Source organism: Botryllus schlosseri, chromosome 15, assembly GCF_051294905.1.
Source record: "Botryllus schlosseri isolate E-star chromosome 15, Bs_hap1, whole genome shotgun sequence".
Taxonomy (NCBI): Eukaryota; Metazoa; Chordata; class Ascidiacea; order Stolidobranchia; family Styelidae; genus Botryllus; species Botryllus schlosseri.
The window spans coordinates 105,464-118,288 of record NC_137250.1 but is presented as its reverse complement, the minus strand read 5'-3'; the positions used below and the strand labels follow the sequence as shown (position 1 = coordinate 118,288).

General features: G+C 41.0%; 1 protein-coding gene and 1 long non-coding RNA gene across 2 annotated transcripts; one reads left to right on the top strand and one right to left on the bottom strand.

The window, feature by feature from the left end:
* Nucleotides 1-6,132: 6,132 nt before the first annotated feature.
* Nucleotides 6,133-7,617, bottom strand: LOC145456851 (kinesin-like protein KIF9). Its single transcript, XM_080334982.1, has 2 exons — nt 7,357-7,617; nt 6,133-6,391 (listed from the first exon to the last, which is right to left on the bottom strand). The coding sequence occupies exons 1-2, from the start codon at nt 7,465-7,467 to the stop codon at nt 6,254-6,256; spliced, it is 249 nt and encodes an 82-aa protein (XP_080191108.1). The 5' UTR covers nt 7,468-7,617; the 3' UTR covers nt 6,133-6,253.
* Nucleotides 7,618-10,518: 2,901 nt separating this feature from the next.
* Nucleotides 10,519-12,825, top strand: LOC145456852 (uncharacterized). The gene is made up of 2 exons (XR_013920719.1): nt 10,519-10,728; nt 12,607-12,825. It is a non-coding gene; the product is annotated as an uncharacterized LOC145456852 (long non-coding RNA).

The window sequence follows — 12,825 nt, the reverse complement described above, 5'->3', positions numbered from 1 at the left end:
ATAACAATTAACTGCATTGTCTCTAAACGAGAGTAGATAGTAGCCAAAACCTGTGAGGTTAGCGACGCCATAGTTCAGGCTAGCGACACACGACATCTTCCACACGAGGCCTATTACAATTGCAGATGCGATTACTCAGGCCAGCGGTTATCTCGGGCGAACCAGTCCTGTTGGAGATGCGCCTGATTACGGAAGCGATTATATCTTGGGCACATGGCCTCTTGTGTATGCGATTGTTAAGGCCTGTCGTTCATGCGATGAATCAACAAGGATTGCCGCGCACGCTTGTAGCAATCAGCGACCTGATTTCGCTCGCGTGCTTTGTAGACGACTCTCCTTAATTAGAAACACGCTTTTTGTTAATTGGCAACACGCTTCTCTATTTGGCAGCGCGTCACATTCTATAATACGAATTACGGGGGTCAAATGGCTAGAGGTGATGCACGATTTAAACAAACATGAAGAAAGGAGTGATTTAAAGTTTTTGATCGAGGGATTTTTTTCAAGGCTTGCTATACCCTGTATAATACGCACCCCCCTATTTTAGGACAAAAAATCGGTAAAATTTTGTGCATTATACATGGAAAATTACGGCAATTCATTATAATGATGCGAGTCGAGTAGTGGGAGATGAAATTTTGGAGTTCAGAAATGATTTTCTTCTTGCGCCAAACAGTTAATTTATCGCGGCATACGAAACATGTAGTAGAAAGTTACACGCTTAGTGGAAATGTCAGATCCGTGAAGTCGTGATCAACTCACGGCACTTTCACATTGCATTTCGTTCAGTATGGACGATGTTCAAAGTTGAAATGGGCAACCATAAAGCCAGTTCCACATCATATGAAATATAATCTGCTATCTTTTCAACCATGCCAATTTCATTAAACTTTGTGACAACGATGTAGGTTGATCACTTCTACACAGAAATGCCATTTTCATAACGTGCGAAGCTTTGTACCACATATTTCGTACGCTATAGTACAACTAATCGAGGTTTCAATCCTTCCACAATGGAAAATAATATTGACTCTCATTTTAGTTTGAAAAAATAATCTCTCACTGCTCGTCTTGAAGCATGAAAATTAACACTCGATGCAGACGAGAGTACTCGAATCATCGCGCCCTGCCAAAATGTTTTTAAAAAGATAAGAAGTAAATACCTTCAAATACATGACTATAACTGATTTGCGTACAAAAAATGAGGGAAATAAAATTTTTCAATTATGATGCTATCAAGTACAGCAAGCACAATTTACGATTCTTTGAAAGCCTGATTTGATTTACCTGTTTGCGTATTTCGTTCATTTGACCTTCCGTGCTGGGATCATATTGAACTTGGGGATTGTTGGACAATGTGTTGTACACCAAATTTGACTCAATTCTAACCAGTCACGGCCGTGCAATCTTGAATTGAAATTTTTAATTTATTTAAAAAAAAAAAATCTCAAATTTTTCTGTCAACCCCATGAAATTGTTGAGCTGTCTTCAAAGACGATGCAAAACAAATTTGAGTCAATTGCGACTAGTAGAAGCGGAGTTATTCACGTTTTTCGTTGATATTTGTCGGATTATCCTTGAGCCGGGGATTATCAACGAAAAACTCAAATAGCTCCCTTCTACTAGTCAGAATTGACTAAAATTTGTTTTGCATCGTCTTTGAAGACAGCTCAACAATTTCATGGGGTTGACAGAAAAATTTGAGAAATTTTGTTAAATTTTTTTTAATAAATTAAAAATTTCAATTCAAGATTGCACGGCCTTGACTGGTTGGAATTGAGTCAAATTTGGTGTGCATCGTTTTCTTGGACAACCAGACGATTTAGTCAGTAGGCGAGTGAGATTTGGAAAATAAAGTTTTTTTTTGAACAACCCTATTGTGCATGCTTAGTTCATGGAAAAAGAATTAAGTTAGTAAGTGCAACAATAGGGTTACCATATTTTCGTGATGCAAATTCCGGACACTCTTTAGCGCCCACTAGCGGATTCAAAATGAGCAGTAACACGTTGTCTGTCAATATGACGTCACACTAGCAAAGCATTGCCCCTCAACTGCATACGAATGGAGTGGAGCGTAGGTCATGAATTGGGCAATCTGTAATGCGAGCTCTGGTAATTGCTACTTCCTAGGGTCTGCAATAAATTTCTCCACGGGCCGGCTGAAATTGTCTGGCGGGCCGTGTCTGGCCTACTGGAATTGTGTTCGACAGCCCTGCTATACTGTTAGGTCGGTGCGGCTATCTGTTTCTTTTTAATCTAGACCGAAACAACAATTTATTCTGCCCCCTTCCGTCCAAAAAAGGCACTGATGTTGGGCCCACCATAGGGTAATCGATGTACGTGTACCATCTTGGGAGCTTACTATATGCATTTGGCTGTTAAAATTTATGAATTTATTTTTTCAATAATATTGATTCTTCCATATATTAGGCTACTATGAAATGCACAAGCAGGTTGCACATCCGGTGATTTCCAACTTTTATGGTCGCGAACTCATTTCCAACTTGAACATGTTTAGTGGCCCAGCTACAAACTTGATAAGCTGAAGCTGATTACCTAAAAATATCAGCTTGCCCAAACTTACTCACGGCCAAGGAAGCTGATTACTTCCAACATCATCGCGATACCTAGATGAAGACAAACGACCCCAAGATTTGGAACCATTGTCTGTGACTGAAGCATCCAATCGGCCTTAACCAACTCTAGGAATATAACGTTAGCTTATCATTGCGATTACAATCAGACTTATTTCAGTAAATGATGGTTATATAAATTTTATTTCGATTTAATTTTTTGTGAGGGTGATGCCTGGTGCCCATACTAATATCAATATACGTTGCATTAACGCGCGCGCGTCACGAAGAAGAATTTTGAATAGCATAAATCTGCTTCAAAATGATATTGTTTACGTTAATTTACGAAAAAATTTTGAGCCTACTCCAAGCCTTCAAAATTCCGGACATTTAGGCATATTTTAGAAATTCCTCCCGGACGCAGATTTTACAGTGAAATTCCGGACATGTCCGGGAAATTCAGGACGTATGGCAACCCTATGCTACAAGTATGCGAAAGCACTTGAGAATTTTAAAAGTACAAGTAATTTGTTACTGGCCTCCACTTACCGAAACTAATTTCAACTTTTCGAAAATTCAAAGTGTAAAAAGTAAGTAGTTCTGCCCAGTGTTGGGATCAAGTCACTACCTTCGAGTCACGAGTGATTTCGAGTCACTGAACATTTTGACTCGAGTCAAGTCAAGTCACTCGATTTTTGGAGGTTACTCGAGTCAAGTCAAGTCAAGTCACATTTCAAGTCAAGTTGCCTTTTCAAAGTATGAGGCATGCCTGCCTACACCATTGCATTTTGCTAGCTGTCTGAAATACAGATTGAGTGGTCATTAATTCTGAACCGATGAGCGGATATGAAGTTAACTATACAGACAAGACGGTGCTGTATCGCTTACATATACATAGAAATGCTAAACTACGTAAGTAATTGCATAGCCTCACTTTGTAGTTACAAGCCAAAATAGAGAATAGAGTAACGAATTGATAAGATACAATACCTTACCCATTTACAAATTAATATGATTCATTTCGAGCCCGCGCCAATGGTTGAGGACTATATAAACCAGTGATTCCCAAGTGCGGCCCCGAGGGCCGCATGCGGCCCTCAGATAGCCGTCTTGCGGCCCCCAAAATATATTAGGAAATCGATTTATGACAATAAAATAAAATTTATATTTATAAAATACTCATGCTTGGCTTGGCCTCTGTGGTTTTTAATTATAGAATTGCAGGAAAGCTGTGAGTATATACTGCTAACGTTACGTCACTGTTGTTTCAATGCAATGTGTCCTAGCTATATATATAAATAGGTATTGATAACTTTCAAAACCGAAGGAAAATCCTGAAAAATGGTAAATTTTTCCCACTTTGTGGTCGCCTGACTAGAAAAGAAAAAGAGGCTCAACTCCCGGAAAATGCAGTTTTTCTTTCACATCAACAGGTGGTTGACTGAAAAAAAGGTCAACTTTCCGGTCCATATCCCGAAATAGCCGCCATAGCGTTCTTACAGTGCTGACTTAATGTATATCAGTCGAATTTGGCGCTATATGTAACCAAAATCCTCAAAAAAGAAGACAAATCTCAAAAAAAGGATGCATTTGGGCGTCCTCCGAGGACACTTGTTGAAAAAATCAAAAAAGAGGACAAATCATCTTAAAAGAGGACGAATGGTAACCCTATGATAACTAGATGTGCAACAAATCACTCACGGTTGAATACGCCGAGATGCATACTGCTTAGCCGGCTAAAAGCAGCATAATTGGTAGTCCTATAGCCAGGGCCGTAACTGCCGCACCCCAAATTCCCCAATTGAGGGAGGCCGAGCTCGAATGGGGCCCAAAATTATTTCGTGAATTAGCATAAATTAGAGAGCATTTTTTGAAAATTTATACAACTTCTTCAAAAAATTTTCGCGCGGCGCGATTTCAATTCGCCACATATCTTGATTATTGGGTACTCTTCCCCAAGAAAAAAATACGCAAGATTTATAGAAATAGGCATATCAGCGTTGGCCATGACCGCACCACAACGCACCAAGACATATAAAGTTTTAGGCCATGTAACATGTGACTCCAAGAAGTGTGTCAGAACGATCGGCAGCGAGAAAGCCTTGGCCGTAAAGGACTGCTTTTATGCGGACCAAAAACTTCGAAATACCAAAAACTTCGTTATATATACAAAATACATATAGGTTTAATTGTCCATATAGGCGCCTAAATGACTAGCGCTGAATGTTCTTGTCTTGGCAATCTGAACCTCACAAGACAAATACCATCCTCCAGGAAAGAAAATTATATGCCAGTGAAGAAATAGCAATCTGAAATCGTGTGATCTTTCAGTTTAGTAGGTTCGGGCAATTCTACATTTTTTGATATAGCAGACAGGAGGTCACGAAATAACATCGTGTAAAGAAGTCATACCCAGGGGTCCGCCCGCCGGAAGATGTTCAATTTTACGGGGTCTGCAGTTTCAAAGACACCTCACTCAGCTCTACCGGGGATTACGTGGGCAAAGAGGAAAACCATGCAATTTCCGATCTTATTCGCCGATTTTATAATGAATTGTCGAAATAATCGCGCGTCGCGCTGTCTCACTAAACAGTACAACTTCACGTTCGTGGCAAAAGCTAACAACGTGGGAGCCCGGGGTCCTGACGAAGTGCTGTTACGCTCCTGTTAACGAGTATACCCCCGGAGATGTTTAATTACTATTGAAGGGGCCTATACCTTTTCAAACACACCTCACTCAGCTCTACCGGTAAATCAAAATACGTGAACAGAGACAGGATGAAAATTGATAGCAATACATGCAATTCCCAATCATATTGACTGATTCAGTCATGAAACTAAAGAAATTTCTCGCGCCTAGCGCGTTTAGGCGAGAAAAGCTGATTCACTCAACGGGCACCCAATGCAGCAGATAAGTAGCGGTAAACAGTGTGCAGTTTTGCAACTCGCCAGGGCAATAAAACTACTCCGAAATAGCCATGACGACTGTTTGGTTCCGTTCATAGCCGTGGTATTCGTGCGGCCCCGACCGTACTCTGAAATTCTAAATTTGGCCCTCATACCGAAAAAGTTTGGGAACCACTGATATAAACTATCTTCGAATTAAATTTCTATAAAACAAGAGGTTTGGTTCAGGTAATAACAGAGAACAGTAATATACATTTTTCTAATAAATTACTTTACAATACTAGTTAACGACAGGATAAGCTTCGATCACTTCGTTAGCCGTCAATTTATTTGTGAGAGAACAATAAAGGCTCAGTAAAACGAAAGAGCATTGAATGATTGCTCGCTCTCACGGGTTACACCGGCGTTTCGCAAGCAATCTGATTGCAAGATACCGTGATTTTTATCGAAATCGAATGCTTGATGACTTGAAATTGACTCGAGAATTTTGCTTCGAGTCACGAGTCAATCCCCATTTCTGACACGCCGAGTCAAATCAAGTCTAGTCATTTTAGCGAAGTGACTCGAGTCAAGTCAAGTCATACGAAAAAGGTGACTCGAGTCAAGTCATGACTCGAGTCATCCCAACACTTGTTCTGCCTAAAAACTGTATTTAAAGCCTACTCTGAAAAGGCAATGTTTGTTACTGACGCCTTCTGCAGAAGTCCTGATAAACAGGCGCATACCATGTTTTTCCATTACAGGCTGCAAAATGATCTACACTACATGAACTTTCACCGTGTTCTCACGTCTTTCAAATGGTTGATCTCCTTCTTGAGCTCCTTGACGAGAATCCACGGATCGTAACTCACATTCCTGGCAGGTTGTACCGCAACACGCTTCATTCGCATCGAAAATCTTAGAGTGGACAGCTGCAAATAAAGCCCGAGATATATATCAATTTTAGGGGTATTGTCAATAGCGAATGGTAGTGATCAGGGCTGGGCTTGATGATTCGAGCACTTGAATCAGAATCGGATTTTACAGATTCAATTCACAGCATTATCATAAATTGCAATGAGAGGTATGATTGAAAAAATATCATTATTGTTACTTAAAACTGTCATTCGATTCTTTGTGGTCGCATGAAGGGTACATCTTTTAACGTTGCAGACTTTTCATTCTCGATTTTGCCTAGCCATAGTACTGATATTATCTGATACTAACTTTGCACTTGGTACAAAACTGAAGTAAAATGCAAGCGATGCAGCGTGCTTGTACTCAGACATGGTGAAAGTAGTCAGGGACTCGGCTTTACTACTCAATTACAAGCAGAAATAGCGATCTTCAATTGGAAAATGAATTGTTCGAAAATGACTCGGGTCAGTAGTTTCCAAAATTTGATTTGAAACATGGTCAGATACTTTTAGTAATTCATTCCAGGAGGCAACTTGCGAAATTGCAGATGCATCTTTAGGACGAACGCAAAATAACCAATGGCACAACGAATGATGAAATTTTTGAAAACGAATCAGTCGCCGTGGTTTACGGGCTATTTCGCGCATCAATCCTTGTATCAAATTCAAGGAAGTAAAGTAAATGTAAGTGTGAATCATCGTGATTGCTGTTGCATCTGATCGCACTTATTAGAAGTAATCGATCACACTCATTTGCAATACACAATCATTATGTTTTGGTTTTAAAGTATATGAAAATCAGATTTCATTGACTCTGCACATTTCATTTTGGGCACCAGTCATCTATAGTAATGTATTAGATGTGTAGATCGACGTGTTTTGACGTATTGTGGTAGATGAGCGATCGCTCCACCATGTCTGACCAACATTGTACATTCCGGAAGCACATTGATAAAATGTGGAAACAAATGCAAATGTACCGTCTCCTCCAACTGGGCTTCTTCCCCATAAACATTTGCTATCAGATTGGTGCAGCATTTTCCTCCGACCGAGTCCTGAAACAGAGATTCAACAAATCCTATATCTATCATGATTGAAACAGAATCTTGAAAGCAACCTTCAAGGCGTGCGTTAGTCTTGTTTGACGAAACGGAACATAGTCTCTTCCATTCTCAGCAAGTGCAATCATGGTTTGTTCAAGGAAGCTCAGCGATTTGTTGATGTACATCGCCTCTCGTTGGATTAGACCAGGGGTGGGCAAACTACGGCCCACGGGCCGCATGCGGCCCGCCACACCGTTCTGTGCGGCCCGCGAGAGTATAAAGAATCTTATTAAAAATATTGATAAAATGCGTACAAAATTAATACAGACACTTAATTAAACTTTTTCACCATATTTCACCATGATAATTCTAAGGGCAGGGGACCCGAAGCTGAGCTCGAATGAAAAAAATTTTCGCGCTTAACGCGATTGATATCCCATTCGTAATTATTTCCAACTATTTAGTCTGAATTTCATAATTCAAAATCTCTCATCCACAGCCGTGACCTTTCATGCCATCAATCTATCGGCCCACGCAGTTTGAAAGGTTTCATCTGGTAAACATGACAGAAATCCAAAACGAGATTGACATAATTCGGATCACGAGTGTGATTTCAGATTGGTCACTCCAGTTTTACTTATTTCAGTGATGTGCTTAAAAAACGATTCGCGAGAGTCTTAGGTAGATTCGTTCTATATATGCGTAGAATTAGGGTGTTTATATTTTATCTGCACATAGTAGAACCGTGATGCAGCTAACATGGTTATGATGCTGTCAGCGTTGTGTGTCCTGGAACTGAACCAAAGGTTGAATTTGTAAATCTTTGAACAGATCCCTGCTCTGAGATTTAAATTTCTATCCTGTTCTAAGAATCTGAACAACCGACTTTCATCGCTATAGTTTTGACAAATTTGTTATTGAGGCCGACCAGCCTATGAAATATCGCCACTGTTTCTGAGGCTTGTACGGTATCATCAAAGCAATGTGTGGATAGGTGTAAATGAGCATATATATTATCTCCCTGTCCTCACTATATAATCAAATACCAATATTGCGTTTCGGTTTATAGTCCCAATTATATATAGTGCGGCCCGCGAATGGATTCAGATGTTGAATGCGGCCCGCGAGCTCAAAAGTTTGCCCACCCCTGGATTAGACCCTCTGACTGTGAATGATGATAACAAAATCGTACAATCATTTTGTAATTTGTGATTGACCGTAGTAGGCTACTGAAGTAAGTAGCTTTAATAAGTAGATTTGGTTGAGGAGTCGCACACATTTAGTGGAAACTCTGAGCTGAACTGTACTTTTGAAATTCCAAGATGCATTTTGCAACAATGCAGAATCACTCATGATAAATAGAGAGGTGTTTGAAAATCGATAGTGTTATCATGATAGTAGGAGATATCGCGCGGTCGTTATGATAACAGCACTTTGCTACTGACCGCTTCTGACAGACGGACAGACAGAAGTTTATTTCCAAATGCAAGAAAGCATTGCGGTGAAATGTTGGCCAGCGATACGACCATCAGGTCTTCAAGTCAGCTGGTCACCTTATACAATGTAGTCATATATGGGCCTATAAGGCCCTTTTCATACCGTATTTACGAAACTCTTTCGGGAACAAGTTCCGAAACAGGCGATGTTCACATAGAGAAAAAATTACCGAAACAGTTCCGGGAAAAGGGCGCGTTCATACCTATTTAGAGTTACCGCGAACTTATGTTCATACAGGTCGTTTTTTCGGTAAATTCGCGGGAAATAATGGCCAGTATGAACGCGATTCTCCGTAAGTGTTGATAGTTACGAAACCATGTCTGTGGGGTGTTCCAGTTGTAATATGCTTGTGGAAAACAATGTGGGAGAGGCATATACGTGAGATGCGGAGAAGTTGGCTCCAACTTTTAGCTATGGGATGTTGCGGATATGCCTTCTCGAAGTGTATGGGGCTCTATACTCAATATCTGTATCAGTAATAGAGCCCGAGCATGTTCCTGGCTTGTATATTATCAACCGAAGCTGAGCAGAAACTGAAAGCCAGCAAAGAGGATAGAGTCCTGGAATGAGAAGAACCACCAAGGCGATCACATCTGCGTACGAGGTACGACAAAGTCCGTTTATCGATTACCAGTGAACCCAGCCCTCGGTAAACCCAGCCTTACAAACCTAGCCCTCGGTAAACCCAGCCCTCGGTGAGCTCGGCCCTCGGGAACTTTTGTAATTAAGTGTATTAATAAGTATTATTATGAATTATTAAACTAATAATGTTATTACCAACTGATTTGTCGATCTTGTAAGGAGGTCAGGGCATGCGTAGATCACGCAGTCACGGCGTGATCAGATCACGTGATCACGATTGCGCAAGCGCCAAGCGCGGCCTTACAAACTCGACCCTCGGGAAATTTTGTATTCACCGGCAACTCTAATATCCCCCTCCCCCAACCCTAATATCCCACCCCCGGCAACCCTAATATCCCACCTCCGGCAACCCTAATATCCCACCTCCGGCAACCCTAATACCCCCTTCCCCAACCCTAATATCCCACCCCCGGCAACCCTAATATCCCACCTCCGGCAACCCTAATATCCCACCTCCGGCAACCCTAATATCCCACCTCCCCCAACCCTAATATCCCACCTCCACCAACCCTAATATCCCCCCTCCCCCAACCCTAATATCCCCCCTCCCCCAACCCTAATATCCCACCTCCCCCAACCCTAATATCCCCCCTCCCCCAACTCTAATATCCCACCTCCCCCAACCCTAATATTCCACCTCCACCAACCCTAATATCCCACCTCCACCAACCCTAATATCCTACCTCCGCCAACCCTAATATCCCAGCCCCCAGCTTTAATTCAAAATTGTTCAGGGGCGGAATTCACCGAGGTCCATAGCATTCGAGAAACACCATGAATACCACAAAACAAACAAGTAGAGTATGTGAGCGTCGCGTTATCTCCCCCGCTTACTCAATCCGTGAATACAAAATTTCCCGAGGGCCGAGTTCACCGAGGGCTGGGTTTGTAAGGCTGGGTTTACCGAGGGCTGGGTTCACCGGCAACCCAGTTTATCTTTGTGATTGCTGTATAATAATGGTTTAGGTAAATCTAATCTTATGTACACTGTACAGAGAAACCAGGGAAATCGAGAAATTCGTGAGAGAAACATTTGGTATACTCTGCGACGAGCTTCGAGACCATAAAGAAAAGCAGCAAGCAAATTACACGAACTCAATTTCTCTTGCTTGCTGAGTAGCTGTCGCTCTTTCGAGGCTAGCCAATGAAGCCAATCGTTTATAGATCCAGGTAAACATCAGATGTATTTTAAGAAGGCAACTGTCACAAGTTGATTTTAATAAAAATTGCTGGTGCCTAGTAGGGCTAGCCACAATGATTCGAGTACTCGAATCTGAATCGAGTATTAACTTTATTGATTCGAGGCGAGTAGTAAAATACTACTTTTCGAGTAGGCTACTGAAATTGTACTGAAAGTTGATTTACTAACGAGAATTATACCGTAGTTTTGACAAACTTTTCCACTGAGTAAGCCTTGAAACCTTGATTGGCCGTGTCGCAACATACGAGATATAGTACAAAGCTACGAACGTTGCTGGAAATAACACATTTCCGAAGTCATGACCATCCCATATAACACTGTCAAGCAGTGCAATGAAAACGGTATGGTCGAAAAAACATTAAAGTATCTTTAATGTGACGGACAATAGGCATTATGTTCTTTATGGTGGCATAAAAGGTAGCCTACACATTTGAATTTCGGCATGGTACATTGTGTTGTGATGTCATCATGGTGATACTCGACTCGAAGCGTAATAAGTGATTCAGAATCGAATCACTCAGGTACTCAATTTTGCCCAATTTTGCCCAGCCCTAGTGCATAGTAATTTTTCAAAATTTGTCATGGCGGAATGTCAATCAGTTTTTGCGTAGCATACCACTGCAAAAAGGTCAGACAAATTTGGTCTTTTATCATTATGCCAGAAAAAGAAGTCTGAAAGACCAATTGTTCTTGCCAAGTAGGCTACTTTCTGTCTCAAAAGTAAGACCCAAATTGATGGAAAATAGACTTAAACTGGAAACTGAGCAATCAATGGCAACGCAATGTCTTGGACTCGAGTCATAGAACCATGACTCGAACTCGACGCTCTGCTCGATGAGTTGGACTCGGATTTGACTCGGTGATAAATTGAAAAAGACTCGACTTGAATCTAGTCAAAACTATTGAAGTGGGATCGACTTGTGACTTGGTTACAACCCTGCTCACTTGACTGAAATTGCTGAAAATGAGACCAAATTTGTATATTTTGTGTAGTGTAGTCAGACATGCACATCAACCTACTTATTTAGTTACTTTTGAAAGTTACTAAAACTATGTAGTTCTAGTTGTGGATTTGAAAAGGTGAATAGTTTCTGGTTCTAGTTGCGGATATTTGAAAGTGAGTAGTTCTAGTTCTAATAGCAGATTTTGAAAGGTTGATAGTTCTAGTTCAGGGCCGGCCAACCCGTGGCTCGCGAGTTAATTTCCGAAATTAGTAGTATTATCAAAAATAAATTGCACAGATTGTGAACTTGCAAGGCCAATCAAAAATTTGATTAGTCTGGCCGCAACACTTGAGATGTGATGACTGAAATATCAGTTCCTAAGCATTGGTAGGTCTATGAGCCAGTCACATTTTGGTAGATCTTCATACACTACAATAAAGCAGAATACTTTGCGATATCAACTTCAAAAAATTTTCGTGCTTAGCGCGGCTAGTGGCCGGCAGAATAGTTCGTCAATCGAATGTGGTGATTTGGCTGAAAACGTTGGCCACCGCTGTTCTAGTTGCTAGTTTAAAAAATTGAGTAGTTCTAGTTGAAGTTGCGCATTTTGAAATTCCAGTACTTTGTACAAGTCCGAGTGTTGTGGGTGGATCAAAAATTACCACAGCAACATTTGTACCAAACATGCATTTGCTGCATTCAAGTTTTTTCAGGATGACTTCATGATTGGGAGCCAGAGGGTTTTGTACTAGCCTACATAACTGATGACGCAGCCTATCCCTTTCGGCCCCGGCTCATGGAGCTTTTTCCCTGAAACACAAACAGCATAAGCTAAAGCTAATTTCAAATATGTAATATAAATTTCCTTTCTGCTGCCCTTAAAATTCACAATTGCTTTTTCAGAAACTTGGCAAAGCACACATGAAGGTTGAAAGATTTTGGTCGACTGAAGGCGCGGTGTTCAGCTTTTCTCATAAACTGCAATCCGCTAAGGCCAGAATGATACAGAGGATGGTATACGCAATGAAGACAAGACCTGGTGGTGATCCAAGTATCGCTGGCCCAGATGTCGGAAATGCCCTGTGTGACTTTCTCAATAAACAATGCTCTTGCTTAACCAGA

What these genes read in the sequence shown, in the direction of transcription:
- LOC145456851 (XM_080334982.1), bottom strand. Translation starts at nt 7,467, where the DNA reads ATGATAGATATAGGATTTGTTGAATCTCTGTTTCAGGACTCGGTCGGA. An exon ending in AAGCCCAGTTGGAGGAGACG is followed by an intron (nt 6,392 to 7,356) that starts GTACATTTGCAT and finishes CTTTATTTGCAG; the next exon opens with CTGTCCACTCTAAGATTTTC.